Genomic DNA, 19,759 nt, shown 5'->3' on the forward strand with positions numbered 1-19,759 from the left:
AACAGATGCATCGTCTTGGGGAACCCACCTTGAGGAAAGCCAGCTGCCACTTCATGAGTCATTCTTGTAGAGAGACCTACTAGGTGAAGGAACTGAGATCAGCCAATAATTCCTGACCTGGAAATAGATCTTGGAACTCCACCCTCCATATACCCAATCAAGCTTTCAGTAGTGACCAAAGCAGTGTCCGCTTCCCAATTTCTTGGTAGACTTTGAGTCACTGACAGTTAGCTATGCTCCTCTTGAATTCCTAACCCATCAAAATTTGAGATAATGCCACTTAATTTGAGGATAATTTGCTATGCATTAATAATCAATTAGTACAATACTGGAAAGATGAAAGATATTAGCAAGCTGACAGGAAAAACGTGGTAAACTTTACAAACGCTTCATACACATCTGAAACAAAGATCTTCCTCTAATGATATGAGTAACTACTGGTTTCCCCAGACTTACCTGTAACTTCCCTAAAGGAAAGCAGTTTTTTAATCATATACACATATATTTGGGAGTATTTAATTGTAAAAGGCCAGATATGTTTGGAAGTTTTGGAGTTGATCTATTATTTGGAGTAAAACAATGTTGTTACAGTCTCAAATTCTGTTGATTTATAGCACATGCTTATTTCAGGACAGCTATATGTCTTGCCTGTTTACTACAAGAAAATAATCCTTAGAATACATTTCAACTTCTGAATATTTGTTCCAACATCCATCAATTGTGCATGCTTTCAATATTGTATCCTTAAGCATGGATGTATCATATATAAATTTGATTCTATTGGATTAATCTTTTTTAGGATGGAGATACTAAAGAATCAAACAGTAGCTATTCAAACAATCTATTCATTCAGCAAATATTAGTAACTACTATGAACACATATATTAGGCAGCAAGGGATACAGAAGTAAACAAAACAGACAAATCCCAATCAAAATACCAAGGACATTCTTCTCAGATCTAGAAAGAATGATGCTGAAATTCATAGCTAAAGCCATCTTAACAAACACAAAGTCAAAGGCATAACAATACTAGATTTCAAGACATACTACAGGGAAGTTATAATCAAAATAGCCGGTATTGGCACAGAAATAGACACAAAGACCAATGGAAAAGAATAGAACTCCAGAAATTAATCCATGCACCTACAACCAATTAATATTTGATGAAAGAGCTAAAATCACTCCCTGGAGTAAAAACAGTCTCTTCAACAAAGAGGGAAAAATTGGGTCTCCATGTGCAGAAGTATGAAATAAAATCCCTACCTTACACCATAAACAAAAATCAACTCAAAAGGGAGCAAAGATATAAATATATGACCTGATACCACCAAATTACCAGAGGAAAACATTGGGAAACTTTGTAAGACACTGGCACAGGCAAAGGCTTCTAAGATAAGACCCCAGAAGCACAGGCAATAAAAGTAAAAATAGACAAATGTGATTTCATCAAGCTAAGAACCATCTGCACAGCAAAGGAAATGCTGAACAAAGTGAAATGGCAACTGATAGAATGGAAGACAATATTTGCAAACTATGCAACTGATAATGGATTAATATCCATGACCTATAAAAAGCTCAGAAACCCACTAACAAAGCAAATCTAGTTAACAGATAGGCAAAGGGCATATACAGGCATTTTTCCAAGGTTAACAGACATGAAAAGATGACCATGATAGCTACCATTATGGAAATGCAAATAAAAACCACAATGAGTTTCCACTTCAACCCATTTACCATAGATGGAATACTAGCCAGAAAAAAAAGGAAACCTATTTTTGCAACAAAATGAATGCAACTGGAATCCATTATGCTTAATAAAATAAGCTAGTCTCAAAATGACAAATATTATTTGTTACATATTGTATTTTCTCTGATAGTGGCAGCTAATATATAATACAAAACTGTATAGGAATGAAATGGTCACTTTGTCATATGATTATCATTTTTAGCCCATGTTTATACTCCTGTGGAACACTGGTCTTTCTAATTATTACTTTTTGAGTATTACGGTTAGTAGTACATCAAGCCTGTGATTATAAAGTAAACTGAAATTACGTTACTGCAAAAATTAATGGACAAAAAAAGAAAGAAAGGGGAGATTGAGGAAGGGAAATATGATTATGTTCTTAGAATGGTATCTATGAAATACACAAAATATGTTCTTTATATTAATAAAAATTTAAAAATAGGCAAATATTTTGTCCTTGTATTTATATACTAGTGAGGGGGAAAAGAATAGCATAATAAACAAGTAAAAACTCATAACATGCTATATTATAAAAATAAAAAAACTAAAAGGAAAAATAAGCAGAGAATGGGGATATTTAAAACATTAAGGAAAGGAAGAAATTATATATATATATATAAATATATATATATATATATATATATATATATATATATAAATTTTAGATAAGGCTTCACTACAAAGTTGACCGAATAAGATGAAGGAGCTTGCCATAATGGTATTTAAGGGCAAAGTATGCCAGAAAGAGGAAGAACAAATGTAGAGGAGTGGCCTAGGAATGAGACTGGAGTATTGGGGAAACAGCAGAAAGGCTCAGTGAGGCTGGGATGTAATGAGAAAGTACTAGGAATAGAGGTCAATAGAAGCCAATTGTTCAGGATTTTGTTGGGCCTTGTAGGGACTTCAGTTTTAGTTTTTTAGTGAGACAAGGAATCACTGGATGATTTTGAAAGTATGGACATGGTCTCATTATGCTTTAACAGGCTTATTCTTACCGACATGCCAAGGGTATAATCAGTCAGGAGGTTACTCCAAAAACCTAGGGGAGAAATGAAGGATACTCAGATCAAGATCAATGAGGGTGATGAGAAATAGATTGAGTTCTGAATATATTTTGATGGCAGGGCAACAGGATTTCCAAACAAACCAAACATGAGAAAAAAGGAAAAATGGAAGAGTCAAGATGATGTAAAATACTAGGGTCTGAGCCCCAGGCAAGACAGACCTCCCTTTATCAGAAATGGAAAAGACAGTGGCAGCAGTCATTTTACAGGGAGACACAGAAGGGAAATTTTGGGACAGGTTAAGTTTGAAATGCCTGTTAAGTACACAGTTGGACATACAGGCCTGTACAGGAAAAGGTTCAGGCTGATAAGAAAAAATTACAAATTATGAAATGTGCATGAGTTAGGCTATATGTCATGAACGACTTCATCACCAGATACTGGGAATGCCACAAGTTAAATGAAGAGGCACCAAGCAAAAATGTATACTATATAATAGACAACAGAACTAAAATCAAGCTGAAGCATTCAAAAAAGCTACGTTGAAAAATAGTGAAAAATAAGCATGGTTTCAGAAACCTTTCACAAAAGGACATGTATAAAAGGTATTAAACTAGAAAGCAAGAGAAATCATTCTCCCAGAGTTGCTCGTAAATGATACTAACAGGATATAAGTGAATAAGGTTCACATATTAATTTTATAACTTCTATCACTGAAATACTCTGCACTTGCTAATTGTACATTACTAACTTCTTATTTTTACCACTTTTAAGATCTAGTCTAATTTGTGTTGTACAACACATAAAAACACAAAGTAAAATTATTGATGTGGCAATAGCATATACAAGTACCTTGTAAGATATTTCAAAAATTAAAGTGTGAGTCACTCTTTTGACTTTTGCTAAAGAATCAAAATATCATCAGAACCTCAAAACAAGAAGGAAGTTCTCAGCTTGTTGAGAAACAGATCATTAAAATAGGACAGAAACATTTCTCTATCTGAGTAATTAATCAGGTTTATCATTATCCCACAATGTTCATAGTCATTCCAATAATTTGTTATATAAATATATCTATTTTGACAGAAGATATGAACTGAAAATAGTAAAATTATAGTAATGCATCTAGAACTTTATTATTCACGCAAAGGTACTTCAAAAAGTACATGGAAAATGTTATTAAAAGATAAATTTATTTATTCTGTAATTGATGCACAGTTATTCTTAAGTGTTGAAAATTAACTGAAATGTGATCCCTGTTGAACATGGTGGTGGGAATGGGAGAGGGAAGAGATGTATAATTTGGGACATGCTCAGGCTGACTTGCCCCAAGTGGTGGAGTTGGAAGCATACCAGGGGATTCCAATTCAATCCCATCGAGGTGGCATGTACCAATGCCATCTCACTGTTCCAGGTGATCAGTTTCAGTTCACAGTTGGTCATGGTGAAGGGACTGGGAGTCAAAAGCACATAGACAAGTCTAGTACCTGCTAACGCTAACTGATGGAGTAAATAAAGGGGAGAGTGATCCAACATGGGAAGTGAGATACTCAGCAGACTCATAGAATGGCAGATGTCCTAAATAGCACTCTGGCCTCAGAATCAGCCCTAAAGGCATTCGGAGCTGGCTGAAAAGCTCATGAGAGTATTTCAGGCATGGAAAGCCAAGACACTCTGGCAAAAGATCTCTGCGAGTGAGATCCCAGTGGAAAGAACAGGTCATCAAAGAAGAAGGTACCTTTCTCTGAAGGGAGGAGAGAACCTCCACTTTGACTATGACCTTGTCTAAACCAGATAAGAGTCGGAGAACTCAGAGGGCTTCCATAGCTTTGGAAACTCATGACTGGAACATAGGGAGATTACTGATGCCATAGACAGGAGTGTCAATTGGTAAAGTCAACAACAGGAGTCACTGTGCACTTACTCCTCATGTAGGATCTCTATCCTTAATGTGCTGTACATTGAGATTTAATGCTATAACGAGTACTCAAACAATATATTTCACTTTGTGTTTCTATGGGGGTGCAAACTGTTGAAATCCTTACTTAATGCATACTAAACTGATCCTCTTTAAAAAAAAAAAAAAAAAAAAAAAAAAAAAAAAAAAAAAAAAAAGAAGAAATTATCAATTCCCAACTTGACTCTCACTGGGATTAAACATGACAATAGGTCTGCTCTGATTTCATCATCATTTAAAAAAATCATCTATTATTTTTCACTTTATGTTTCTGTGTGGGAGCAAACTGTTGAAATCCATACTTAATGTATACTAAGCTGATCTTCTGTATATTAAGATAATCGAAAATGAATCTTGATGTGAATGGAAGGGGAGAGGGAGTGGGAAAGGGGAGGGTTGTGGGTGGGAGGGACGGTATGGGGGGGAAGCCATTGTAATCCATAAGTCGTACTTTGGAAATTTATATGCATTAAATAAAAGTTTAAAAAAAAAAAAGATAAATTTATTTTGCTGCAAAAACAATTTTGAAATCCATGCATAGTTTTAGAAAGGGGAGGAGAGAAAGAGAGAAAGAAATAGATCTTCATGCACTGGTTCACTCCTCAAATGCCTACAACAGCTAGGGCTGGATCAAACCAAAGTTAGGAGCCAGAGACCCAATCTATTTCTCCCATGTGGGTAGCAGGGACCCAAGTAATTAAGCCATCATGTCCTGCTTCCAGGGTACACATTAGTAGGAAGTTAGATTTGAAACAGAGTCCAGAATCAAACCCAGAAATTTCTATGTGTTACATGGGCATCTCAAGTAGCATCTCAACCTTAATGCCAAATGCCTATCCCTGCATGAGAACTTTTTGAAGTACCCTCATATACCAACAAAGTACTTCAATTAAAAGCATGAAATATTTATGGCTATTAATCTTGCCTTATTAGTCTGTAAACCTCAGGAAAGGAGCATTATGCAAATGATGTGATTTTATTTTATTGTATATCTAAATATGTAACCTCACCTATGAGTAGCATAAAACATGCAATCTTTAAGAAATATAAAGGAATTGGTAAAAGTTCATCATTATGCCCTTCATCCTGGGAAATCCAAGTCTCAAGCAAATCAAGATGGATGATCACCCTTTAATAAAGAAATGGCCCAATGAGATCTGTAACTTTGATTCCATTGCCTTTAGTACAGCTCTTCTCTCTAACATACATACTGGCTTGAGTTATTAAGTCATCTGAGGAACTTAAGGGAAACCACAGAGCTTATCAAACACTAATGTTACTAGTGGCACCTTTTCTCCCACTAAAGGTGATCAACTTGTTCTCATAGAAGCAATCCTGCTTTAGCTGGCTCCCAGAAACCACAATCTGGAAGAATTATACCAGACTGTTTTCTTTGGCCCTTAGAACAAGAAACTCCAGTATGGGAAATACATTAGAGTTGAAATCTGTTTTTTTAAACAGGAGTAATCATTCTATACTTAGCTGAATTTTTCATATTCTTAGAAACTTGTATTTAAGATACACATTTTATCCCTGAGTTTTAGAACAGATTTTAAAGGAACAATTTTCTGGGAATTAGAACTTTTCAACGTTGGATACAGAATATGATCTGGCCAGCCAGGCAGCTATTTAAATGAAATAGTATGTAGTGGCCGGCGCCGCGGCTCAATAGGCTAATCCTCCACCTTGTGGCACCGGCACACCGGGTTCTAGTCCTGGTCGGGGCGCCGGATTCTGTCCCGGTTGCTCCTCTTCCAGGCCAGCTCTCTGCTGTGGCCAGGGAGTGCAGTGGAGGATGGCCCAAGTGTTTGGGCCCTGCACCCCATGGGAGACCAGGATAAGCACCTGGCTCCTGCCTTCGGATTAGCGCGGTGCGCCGGCCGCGGCGCGACAGCCATGGTGGCCATTGGAGGGTGAACCAAGGGCAAAAAGGAAGACCTTTCTCTCTGTCTCTCTCTCTCACTATCCACTCTGCCTGTCCAAAAAAAAAAAAAAAAAAATAGTATGTAGTGATTAAAGTTTGTTTTATTCGCTGACTGAAAAACTTCTATTCTATATTGGCTTTTTTTTTTTTTGACAGGCAGAGTTAGACAGTGAGAGAGAGAGAGAGAGAGAGACAGAGAGAAAGGTCTTCCTTCCGTTGGTATACCCCCCAAATGACTGCTGTGGTCGGTACATTGCAGCTGGCGCGCTGCGCTGATCCAAAGCCAGGAGCCAGGTGCTTCCTCCTGGTCTCCCATGCAGGTGCAGGGCCCAAGCACTTGGGCCATCCTCCACTGCCTTCCTGGGCCACAGCAGAGAGCTGGACTGAAAGAGGAGCAACTGGGACAGAACCCGGTGCCCCAACTGGGACTAGAACCCAGGTTGCCAGCGCCGCAGGCGGAGAATTAGCCAAGTGAGCAGCGGTGCCGGCCCTATATTGGCTTTTTTTTTTTTTTTTTTTTTTTTTGACAGGCAGAGTGGACAGTGAGAGAGAGAGAGAGAGAGAGAGAGAGAGAAAGGTCTTCCTTTTCCGTTGGTTCACCCCCCAAATGGCCGCTACGGCAGGTGCACTGCGCCGATCCGAAGCAAGGAGCCAGGTGCTTCTCCTGGTCTCCCATGGAGGTGCAGGGCCCAAGGACCTGGGTCATCCTCCACTGCCTTCCCGGGCCACAGCAGAGAGCTGTACTGGAAGAGGAGCAACCGGGACAGAATCTGGCACCCCGACCGGGACTAGAACCTGGGGTGCTAGCGCCACAGGCGGAGGATTAGCCTATTGAGCCACGGCGCCAGCCTATATTGGTTTTTAAGAGTGGGTTATATGGGGCTGGCACAGTGGCGTAGCGGGTAAAGCTGCTGCCTGTGGTGCCGGCAATCCATGTGGGTACCCGTTCAAGTCCCAGCTGCTCCATATCCAATCCAGCTTCCTGTTAAGGTGCCTAGGAAAGCATAGAAGATGGCTCAAGTGCAGGAGACCAAGATGAAGCTCCTGGCTCCTGGCTTTGGATAGGCCCAGCTCCAGCCATTGTGATCATGTGGGGAGTAAACCAGCGGATAGAAGATCAATTGATCTCTCTCTCTCTCTCTCTTTCAAATAAATAAATAAAAAGTAGGCTATAGGCAAAGCCAATCTGTGGTGAGAAAAAGTGAGATCATGACCTTATGGAAGGTAGAATTGAGAATTGCCTACAAAGGGAATTGAGAAAATTTTCTGGGGTAATGACAATATTCTATACCAGGATAGTAGGTTATATAGATGTGGGCATCTGTCAAAATTTATGAAATAGTACTTCTGATATTTGTGTATTTCATTATATGTAAAATTAAGTATAAAAGATATGAAAAGGTACTACAAAAATTCCTGAAAAAAAACTGTACAAAATGAAATTAAACAATAAGGCTTATGATGCAAGAAGTGTTGAATTTCATACACACGCAGGCTCTTTAGAAAGTTCATGGAAAATGTGCATTATGAAAAAGCTAAGTGTGGATACTGGGAAATTTTGCACCACAATAAATTTCTTTTAATTCCATTTTCATGAACTTTTTGAAAGGCATTTTGAACTACACTTAAATATATGCATGCAAAAGTATTTAAGTAACAGTATACTAATATATGTAACTTATCTTTATATGCATCAAAACATAAGATGTATTGATGAACAGATATATGTGAAAACAGGGGTGGTAAAGGTTAATTAATGGTAAACTCTAGTCAGTGGATTTATAAAGCTTCACAGTCGAGTATGGCATATAATAAATGTTTGTGTCACCCTAAAATTCCTATGTTGAAATCTTTATCCCCACTGGGAGTGTATTAAAAGCAAGGCCTTTTCAAGTAACTAAGTCATGCAGGTAGAAGCCTTATCAATGGGATTAAGGCCTTTATAAAAGATGTAAGAGAGCGTGATTCTCCCTTTGCACCCTCCAACATAAGAGGGCACAGCAGAAAGAAGAGCCTCATTACAATCTGACTATGCCACCACTCTGATCTCAGCCTTTGGGGCCTCCAGAACGATGAGAAACAGATTTCTTTTGTTTAAGCCACTCAATTAACAGGAATTTTTATAGCAGCCCAATTTGACTAAGACAAAACTCTTACCACTTCATAAAATGTTTGAAATTATTCTTTATTAAGTATTTTTTAAATTAAAAAAAGTAGATTGGGGCCGGCACTATTGCACAGTGGGTTAACGCCCTGGCCTGAAGCATCGGCATCCCATATGGGCGCTGGTTCGTGACCCAGCTGCTCCACTTCCAATCCAACTCTCTGTTGTGACATGGGAAAGCAGCAGAAGATGGCCCAAATCCTTGGGCCCCTGTACCGGCATGGGAGACCCAGAAGAAGCTCCTGGCTCCTGCCTTCGCATTGGTGGTACTCCTGCCATTGTGGCCAACTGGGGAGTGAACCAGCGGATGGAAGATCTCTCTCTCTCTGTCTCTGCTCTCTCTGTGTAACTCTTTCAAATAAATAAATAAATGTTAAAAAAAAGTAGGTTATGGGGAGGGAGTTTGGCCCTGGCAGTTAAGATGCCCCTTGAGAAACTCATATCCCATATCAGAATGCCTAGGTTCAAGTAGCAGCTCCGCTCTGAATTCCAGGTTCCTGCTAATGCACACCACAGCAGACTGCAGGTGATGGTTCAAGTGGTTGAGTCTCTGACACCCATGTGAGAAACATGGATTGAGTTCTTGGCTTCCAGCTTTGGCCTGGCTCAGCCTGGGTCATTGTAGGCATTTGATAGTGTATCAGAGTGTGGGGGCTCTCTCTCCTTCTGTGTCTGTTTCTCTGCTTCTCAAAAAGACATAATAGTAGGTTATAAGGAAGTTTGTAGGATATGATCCCACTTTTACACAATTTTGTATCTAAGACATGCACATATAAACAAAATTAGGATTGATATTGCCAAAATATAGACAGTGGTTACAGTTAAGAGGCAGGGCTTTACTTAAATAATCTACATTTAACTACAGTGGAAAAATATATTAAAATTCAAACTTGAAGTCCTGGGAAAACAACAAAGTTATTAACATTTCAAACACAGCACCATATTTTACTGTCTCTTGAACTTCAGCAACTTCTGAATATGATGAAATGTAAAAACAAATATGTTCTCTCAGCATGATTTAATCTAAAGTACCTGAATCTATCTACAGAACAACAACACTGTAGTGAATGAAGAGGTACAAGACTCTGTAATGGTAGATGGGAAAATGGTACAATAGTAATTTCACACTGGAGACTGAATCCTAATTTCCTCTTTCTCTATCTCCTTTTTTTTTTTTTTTTTTTTTTTTTTTTTTTTTTAATCCTAAGGCTTCAGGAAATTATTGTTAATCTGCCGATCTGTGACAACATGTTCTCTGGCATGCTCTGGAGGCAACCCAGTTTTCATCTTTCCTGTGTATATTTAATTCTATTAGCCTTTTTACCACACAAGCTTTCTCTTTCTTTAGCATCTAAAATACTCCAGTGCTCTGGCTTCTCTCTCCTATTATTTTCATGCATCCACTTTGTCTTCCCATTTAGTAAGTAAGTGGTCATGACTAGTGCTCAGCTGAAGCAATGTACTGTTTTTCCTCTATGCTCTTTTGCTGCAGATTCCATTAATATTCGAAGCTCATTTATTACCTTTGATTAGATATTTCCAAGTTTCTTCTTCAGACCTAGTGTCGCTCCCCCTCTTCATGGAGGAACGACACTAAACCCTGCCTAGGCTTCATATCCGAGTCACGGCACCATTATGTCGCTCCCCCTCCTCGTGGAGGAACGACACAGGACCCTGCGCTGTTCTTTTGTCTGCTCAGCCCTCCCCGGGTTTGCTGCTGGTTCTTCCCGGGTTGGCTACCGACCCTTCCACCTCCGTGGAAGGGCGGTTCCCCCTAGCCACTTTCCCCACTTCCGCGGGGGAGCGGCACACCGCCGGCTGGCTCTCTCGGGGGCTGCTCAGATGTTCCTCAGGTGTTCCTTCAGATAGATGTTCCTGATGCATGTTGTCTCTCTCCTCCTTTATAGTCCTCTTCCACCAATCCCAACTCTGCTACCCACATGCCGAGTACGCCGCTCTCCTCCAATCAGGAGCAGGTCCTGCTGTTTATTGGTTGAACTGGAGGCAGCTGTGTAGAAGCTGTTTCCTCCCTTCTCAGCGCCATATTGTGGGAGAGCAGATGCATAGAATAAGTCTTAATTCCAGTAACTTAGTCTAGTCCAAGTTGCTCCCAGTTGCTCCCCACACCTAGTATTTCTCCAAAACATTTCTACCTTTTATGTACAGATACTAATGCAAATTAACTTGTTTCTATAATTCTGTTAACAAGGAGGGTTTTAAGTTTATTTTAGACAGTATCTTTATGTCAAAAATAGCACTCACCACCTTCTTCTCTGAAACCAGCTTCCATACTACTGATTTTCCCATCTTCATTTCAATCACTCAAACCTAACACACCAAGTCATCCAAGACTCTTCTTAGCCATTAAGTTCTGATTATTTGTCCCTCTATAATGTCAGTCTCATATTTAGTCTTTTCTCTCATGTCCCAATAATGCCACTTAGGTCACACTCACATCAGAACATTCCATGAATGTCCCTACATTAGTCTCACCACACTCATTCGACATTCTAGATACTGAAATTCAAAAAAATGATGAAGACAGGATCCCTCCTGCCCAGAAGATCACTATTTACTAATTATAATGTGTATGATAATTTATTTGACATTGAAATAAGCTATTTATAGTCTGCCTAATATTCATTCTTCAAGCTAGTTCACCATTAGGAAATTGTTTAACTTATAGAAGTGTAATAATAATAAACAGAAGAATTGTTTAACTTATAGAAGTGAATACATTTATTATTAAGCTTCTGTGAGTACATTTATTAAGCTTCATAAATTTCTGGAATTATTGTGTAGTAATAATTTGCATGAGTGTACATATTTAAATTTTTTAGTATTTACTTATTTTTACTTATTTGAAAGGCAAGGCAACAGACAAAAGAATGAGAGAAAGAGATTTTCCATCTCCTGGTTCACTCCCCCAGTGACCACAATGGCCAGCACTGTGCCAGGCCAAAGCCAGAATCCAGGAGCTTCATCCACATCTCCCAAGTAGGCAGACTTCCACTTACTTTCCTACTGCTGGATTGGAAGTGGAGCAGGCAGGACTCAAATTGGTGCCTATATGGGATGCCAGTATTGCAGATGTGGCTCAGACAGTTGTACCACAACACTGGCCCAAGTCTTGAATTCTTAAAATATAGTTAATGTGACTACAGAAATTAATTTTAAATTTAGTTTCATTTAAAGTGTCATTTATGGTAAATGGCTAACCTCCTGTACAACTTAGATCTAGTCAACTTACTTTTCTCTATCTCAACCCAACTGACTACTCTTCAACATTTGCCACTGCTGACTACTTTTATCAAAACTCTGCCTCTCTTTAGTTTCTAAGCTATTTTATCTCCTTTCTCTTCCCTCTATGCTTAGCTCGCTTCTCCTAGTACCCCAGAATCTGTCTTGTCCCTATTCAAGATGTTTCACCAAGATGATTCACTAATGTGTTTTTTGACTGACATATTAAAACGATACACATTTACAGAGTGCCATGTGTTGCTCTGACACGTTTTGCCAAAGCAGACAAAGGGCTCCAAACAGCCTGATTGCTCATGTCCAGGAGAAGAATCATTTGATTGCACCCTTTATCCCATACCATGCCTTCACTGATGCTCACACCTGCTCTAGTTTATGATAATGTACAGTAAAAATAATGTTGAACAAAAAGATAATGATGCTTAAAACACACAAAAAACTTTCACAAAGTTCATCTTATTTTATTAGGCTCCTCTGCAAAATCCTAGTTCTGTGAGGAAATACTAGTATTTATTCATTCATTGCTTTGTTCATTCATGCAAAGCCTATTTTTAGATGGACAGAGAGATAGATAATTATATGTTGGGCAAGGTAGGCTCTAAGCAACAATAGCAAAAAAAAAAAAAAAGCCCCTAAGAAAACGTATTGTCCTGAGGAAACTATGTAACTATGATTCAAAGGTACCAATTTATGTATAAAGTAATATTGAAAAGTTGGAAATAATGCAACAGTAAGATACTAAATTACCACACAGCTTCTTAATGGAACATTTTTGTGGTCATTAAAAGGAAAAATATATTTGGAGATTTACTTTTTCTTCCTTTTAATATTTTTTTGTAATTTTTAACAGATCCATGAACTTTACACATATTTATCAGGTATTTGATGCTTTGATACAGGCATATATTGTGTGATGTTCAAAATCAGGGCATATATATTTGCTATTTCTTCACAGTGAAAACATTCAAAACCCAGTATTCTAGCTTTTAAACATATATTTTATGGTGCCGGTGCCATAGTACAATAGGTTAATCCTCCTCCTGCGGCACCAGCATCCCATATGAGTGCTGGTTCTAGTCCCGGGTGCTCCACTTCCGATCCAGCTCTCTGCTATGGCCTGGGAAAGCAGAAGATGGCCCAAGTCCTTGGGCCCCTGCACCCACATGAGAGACCAGGAAGAAGCTCCTGGCTCCTGGCTTCGGACTGGCACAGCTCCAGCCATTGCAGCCATCTGGGGAGTAAACCAATGAAAGGAAGACCTTTCTTTCTGTCTCTCCCTCTTGCTGTCTAACTCTACCTCTCAAATAAATAAAATCTTATATATATATATATATATATATATATATATAATATTATCACTATCTTTGGTCACCCTACTATGCAAAACTTCCTTCTCCTACCTAACTGTAACTTCATACCCATTTAACAACCTTTCCCCATCCTTCTCTCTCCACAACTCTCCCTAGCCTCTGGTAACCAATATTCCACTCTCAACTTTTTTGAGATCAACCTTTTTAAATTCTGCAAATGAGTGAGATCATGTTATACCCATCTTTCTGAGCCTGGCTTGTTTCATTTAACATAACAACCTCCAGTTCCATATATGTTGTTGAAAATGACAGGATCTCATTCTTTTTTACATGCTGAGTAGTACTCCACTACTTATATATATCACATTTTCTTCATTTATTAGTTGATGGACACTTAGGTTGCTTTTATTTTGTGAACAGCTCTGCAATAAACATGAGAGTGCAGATGCTTCATCAACACAGTGATCTCATTTCCTTTGGATATACATCCAAAGGAGTACAGTGGAATTGCTGAATCATATGATAATTCAACTCATTGACTCAATTATTTGTTAGATTATTTATTTATTTTGAAAGGCAGAGTGCCAGGGAGAGACAGACAGAGATACAGAGAAAATAAAAGAGAGAGAGAGAGAGAGAGAGAGAGATTTTTTATCTACTTGCTCACTCCTCAAATGGCCACAACAGCCAGGGCTGGGCCAGGCTAAAGCCAAGAACCCAGAACACTATCCAGGTAGGAAGGGCCCAAGTACTTGGGTCATCTGCTGCTTTCCCAGGTGTATTAGCAGGGACTAGAATAGAAGTGGAGCAGCTGGGACTCGAACTGGCATTTCAATATGGGATGCCACTGTCAGAAGTAGCAGTTTAACCATGGCGACACAATACTGGCCCCATTGACTTGACTTTTGAAAGAGCTCAATTTACCACTAATTCCCTAAAGTAGTTTCCTACCTCAGCTTCTCCTGAACTGCTGCCCTTCAAGGCCACCCCAAATACCCTTCTGGAGAATTCATTTTTCTAATCTCAGATAAAGTATTACAACCTCAGTAAGGGTTTTCCTGACCTTTCACTCTAAGCGTAACAAATGATGCTCCATCTGTGTTATCCCTGTATACTTCTGGTATCAGGCAGGACTTCAAGGAACTGCCCATAGAGCTCCTGGACTTCCATCTTCCTGAGAAAACAGAAAGATCCTTCCCTCATCCTTTCCCCCAGTCCCTAACAGCTGAAGCCCAACTACCACAGTCTGATTAATAGACAGCTCTACACTTGGCTCTAGTATTTGCTAGAAAACTTCCTTGAGGACTCAGCTCAAAACCTACTGCATCCACAGGCTTGATACTGACAGCCAGTCCCCTGTCTGTTACACTATCCTTCCTACCCTGCTTATTTTTCCTCACAGAAGTAACACATAACACAGTACATATTTGTGCATTTTATCTTTCTGCACTCAAATGGTTGCTCCACTGGAGTGGGCATTTTTTCTATTTTATTCATTGCTGAATCCTTAAAACTAGAACAGAGCTGGCACATTGCAGATACAAGATCCAATGAATAAGTATATGATTTTAAAAAAGTTTAGCCATCATTATAACCCTAACACGTAGCAATTAATTTCTTTTAAAAATCATTTATTTATTTGAGAGGCAAACACACACACAGACAAACCAAGCTCCCATTCACTGACTCCACTCCCCAAATGCCTGCAATGGGAGCTGAGAACTTAGTTCAGATCTTCTTTATGGGTGGCAGGCCCCCAGCTCCTTGACCCAATACCTGCTACCTCTTATGCTGCAGAGTGGCAGGAAGTTGGAATTGAAAGCAGAGCTGGGACTCAAATCTAGGCATTCATATGGGAAGGGGACATCACAAAGTAGTATCTTAAACACTAGGCAACAAATCCACTCTTAGTAAAGAATTTCATACATATAATAGACTGAGTTCTTTGTTTAGTAAATGAATTAAAGTTGTGAAAAAAAATCTTGCTCATCATTGCATTTTTGAAAACTAAAGCTACATTCCTAATATGATATACCAAAAAACAAACAAACAAACAAACAAAAAAAAACCAGTATGAACTAGATCATGAAATCTGAGTGCTAAGCCTAACTCTATTTGGGTAACACTGAACAAATATCTTGCATTAGTTTTCTTATTTGTTCATGAGACCAATTATAATCCTAAAATTTTGTTACCACTAACAATTCAACATAGAAAACTGCTTCATTCCTAAGAACATCTTTAACTATAATTCACAGCATGTTCCTATTTTCTTCCATTCTTAGCCCTTGGCCATGATATGCCCAAATCCCATGGCTAGGAACTGCCTCATCTTTTCCTTAAATGATTCTGTCATTCACAAACTACTGTTATAGATTCACAATAAGTTTCTGATAATAAAATATGAATTATATCTCTTCTGGTACTAGTGATGTCTTGCCATGATTAAACCAATCTCCTTCATCAATGTCTTCACTTACATCTACTAAACGAATTAAACCAGTAACCTTGGCCTTTGACTTCATTAACATTTTCCTTCATAGCTACTTGAAAAGGTTATGAAATAATAACATTAGCAAAACCATATTATCACATTACAATCATGCCAAGTGAGATATGAGAACTGGTTATATGAGACAGTTCACATAATAATTATTTCAGTGTATGATGCTTAATCTTATGATCTACTTAAATCACTTTAATTTTCAGCCTGAAATAAGAGCTTATCATACTTCAAATTTCATTTTAGCCAATTCTTTGCATTTCAACAGATACATGAGCCTATATTCTAGATTGAATCATGACTAGGATCTGAATCAAGATATAAGAACTGCAAGACAAATGCCTTCCTTTCTTTTACAGTTTTATTTCTAATAAAGCACTGATTAGTATATCATGCTGAATAGTATCAAGCCCCAGGCAAAACTGCTAATAGTAATATGGAAACATAAACCTCTGTGACTCATAAATCTATCACATGTAAGAATGCAGTGAGCAACTTCCAACAACAAAATGGTGCCTAAATGTCAAAATATTCACCCAAGAAAGAAAAAATTAAAATTAGTTACAGAAGAACAAAGCTATGCATGAAACAAAACAGATTATGTATCACATATTTTTCAAAGTATACATTATATCAGGTAATGAATATAAAAATTTAAAAGGGATGCTCAAAAGGATAGGTGTAAGACAGAGCAGCTTGTAACATGAAAACATTAGCCTTTCATTCAATAACAAGAAAGCAGAACTGAGCATCCGTATTGAAATCCTTACAACACCCACTGCGAAGCTAATAAATCTCATATAAATTACTTACCTTTTCAGAGTTTCAGTTTCTTCATCTGTAAAAACAGAGGCATAGCTATCTCACAGTATTATATAGAAGATTAAACAACAAAGTACACAAGGCACTAAGTCCAGGGAATGGAACATGGTAAGTATGTAAAAACAAAAATGTTCTCTATACATAAATACACTAACTCTGACACAGAAAGTATAGACTCTAGAAATCTGGGGGGTGAGGGAGGAAAAAATTCAGAAGAGAAATAGCGCAGAAAATTATTAAAGATTATTATAGGCGGTAGGGAACTGTGAGGAGATACTTACTTAATGAACACCTTTTATTATTATTATTATTATTCTCTTGTTTTTTCAAGGCAAGGATAGTTTTTGACTCAAAGACTGGTAGCGCAAAACACAAGAGAAGCCTTGTAGTGAAACGGGAAGAGACTCAAGCTGAAGCAACAGTCCCAACCCTGCCACTAACTGTGAGATATTGGGCAAGTTACTTAACTATTACAGTACCACAGTTCCTGTATTATAAAGCTATTTGATTCAACTACAAGCATATAATCTTTAATATGCCTTCTAATCACAGTGTCCAATAAATGGCAAAACTACACATCAGATACTGAACCAATATTCCAGTCTCTCTGGAGAGCTACCCACTTAACAGAATAGCTCAACTGGAAAAGTTCTGACCAAAATAAGATCAAGCATGGAAAAAATCTGTAGTAGTAGAGTAACCAGTGATGGAGGACAAATAATCAAGAAGACAGATTGTGGACCATGAAGCCAATTACTTGAATTTCAGCCATACAGGAATTAAAAAGGCTCTCCCCCCTTAGCACCTATTCTATAACTCCTAACCTACCCTGATATTGACTTTATCCTGGACTTTCTATCTCTTGATCCCACCTTGGTATGCCAGTTCCCCTGTGCTCTACTGGCTCATACACCTAATCTAAACTTCATGGACAGCCATTTCCACTACAGGAACACTTTTTTATTTTTTTTAAGAGTTATTTATTTATTTGAAAGTCAGAGTTACAGAGAGAGAGGGAGAGACAGAGAGACCTTCCACTTGCTGGTTCACTCCCCAGATGTACAACAGCCAGTGCTGAGCTAGTTTGAGGCCACCAGCCAGGAGCTTCATCCAGGTCTCCCATGTGGGTGGGTGGCAGGGGCCTAATCTCTTGAAACATCTTCTGCTGGTTTTCCCAGGCCATTAGCAGATAACTGGATTGGAAGTGAGCAGCCAGAACACGAACAGGCATCCATATATGGGATGCCAGCATTGCAAGCAGCAGCTTTATCCAGTGCCACAATGCCAGTCCCCTAGTTTTCTTTAAAAATGAGTATGTGATTTCTAATCTTAGTTGAATCAAAAGCTGCTGCTTAGTAATTCTTTCCTTTGAAGCTAGTTCCCTAAAAAAGTCCCCATGGTACTTTCCTTTCTACTCAAATCTTCAACCCCATATCTCAGCGACTGACCTAGACATCTGTATCCTACTAAGATGATCAAGACAACTCAAATGTGACTTCCTGAACCTTCCTCTTAATTTCAAAATTTCTCAAAATACCATTAAGTTCCTCTCTAAATTTTAGATATGAGCATAATCATAAATGTGGCCCTCCTAGCAGCAGTATACAATTATGCCCACATCTTCGGGAATCAGTTTCCAGAATAAAGAATAAAAGGGATATACACATAATTCTGATTACAATGTAATACAAAATTTGATTTAAAAAACTAAGAAAAAATTCATGATATATTTACACACACACACACTCACTCACTAATTCTAATTTCTATGAAGGCCAGAAACAATGACTAATCCAGCATAAATGACAAACCTTAAAACCCAGACTGTAGTCTCTAAAAATTATTTCTGACTGAAGGAAAACCAAGACTCATGCAGAAAGGGTAGATTTTCAACCTGTGATAGAAAATGCACAAAGTGAGCCTGAACATGTTGTCATATCACAGAAAGAGGAAGTTGCCAAAGATGACTTAGGTCCTGTCAAAAAGACCCAGGATTCAAGGTGAATAAGCTCTCACTGTCCAATGGTGAACTAACAGAACAATCAAAGGTTAGTCTACACAGTTGATTCAACCAAATCAAGTAGGTTAGAAATCTAAAGTTACACAATTCAATCAAAAAACATCACTCTGTTTTGAAGAATGCTAGAGACTCCCTTTCCTGTAAAAATGCACTCAGGGTAATCAAAATCATTGCTTTAGGAAAGTTCTAATTTTTTTAGAATTATAGTCAGCAAGTAACTAAGAGTATTATTACTTTGCAATCTCTTGTGAATTAATGAATCTAGGAATGCCTATCTATGGCTGCTAAAACAATTAGGAAAAAAAGGAACAAAAGAAACTTAAATATTGACATGCAGATTTTGTTTTTCAAAGACAGCCAGAAAAAATCAGCCATATTACACGCTCTTCTAGAACAGGGGTCACCAAGTTATTGCCCATGGGCTAGCTATCTTTTTCTGTAAATACAGTTTTACTGTTTCTTACCCATTCATTTATACATTGTCTATGGCTACTTTCACACTACAATAGCAAAGTTCAGTCCTTCCAATAGAAACTATACATCTCCAGTTGAATACAACTGTCTCAAACCCCCATGTCCAAAAGTGAATTAATCTTTTCTCTCTGATCTGTTCTCTTTCTGATACCTCCTATCTAATCACACAACATAGAAACATAGAGGACATTCTAAACTTCTCCTTTGCCTTTCTTCTCCAAGTACATATTCTTTTCCATATCTAATATTAAGTCTATGAACTGATCCTAAAAGTTCGACACAATGTAAGCCTCACATATCTATCCTTTAATTCCCATGCTTGCTGTTACACTATTACCTATCTGAATTTCTTACACCTCAGTAGTTTATCACTTACATTGATATCACAGAGTTCCTTCTAAAATGTACAGGTAATTAGATTCCTAAATGATTGAAAAACCACTTTAATGATTTTGCACTTGACAGGCTCCTATATCCTACAAAAACATGGAAAAACACATAATTTTGTCATAAAATCTCTTCATAATTTTTCAATCTTACTTATGTCAGGTATTCTTCTACATACCCATCAATCC

At 38.1% G+C, this 19,759-nt stretch overlaps 1 protein-coding gene across 26 annotated transcripts in view; it reads right to left on the bottom strand.

Moving 5' to 3' along the window:
• The window catches only part of OSBPL8 (oxysterol binding protein like 8), a 198,241-nt gene that overhangs the window by 102,527 nt on the left and 75,955 nt on the right, over window positions 1-19,759 (bottom strand). For 5 of the 26 annotated variants that reach the window (XM_070052652.2, XM_089307462.1, XM_089307460.1 and 2 more), the window contains exons 3-4: window positions 2,744-2,787; window positions 29-76 (exon numbers count right to left, since the gene is read on the bottom strand). The exons of 12 other annotated variants lie outside the window; for them this stretch is intronic. In XM_070052652.2, the coding sequence (XP_069908753.1) occupies window positions 29-55 (27 nt within the window). In that variant the 5' untranslated portion in view covers window positions 56-76; window positions 2,744-2,787. Of the gene's footprint in view, window positions 1-28; window positions 80-2,743; window positions 2,788-19,759 lie in introns of all 26 variants that reach the window. 9 more of the 26 variants (XR_016216185.1, XM_089307459.1, XM_089307463.1 and 6 more) reach the window with 3 other exon arrangements.

The sequence above is a fragment of the Oryctolagus cuniculus genome, chromosome 11 (assembly GCF_051225735.1).
Source record: "Oryctolagus cuniculus isolate XC-2025 breed Fujian yellow rabbit chromosome 11, ASM5122573v1, whole genome shotgun sequence".
Taxonomy (NCBI): Eukaryota; Metazoa; Chordata; class Mammalia; order Lagomorpha; family Leporidae; genus Oryctolagus; species Oryctolagus cuniculus.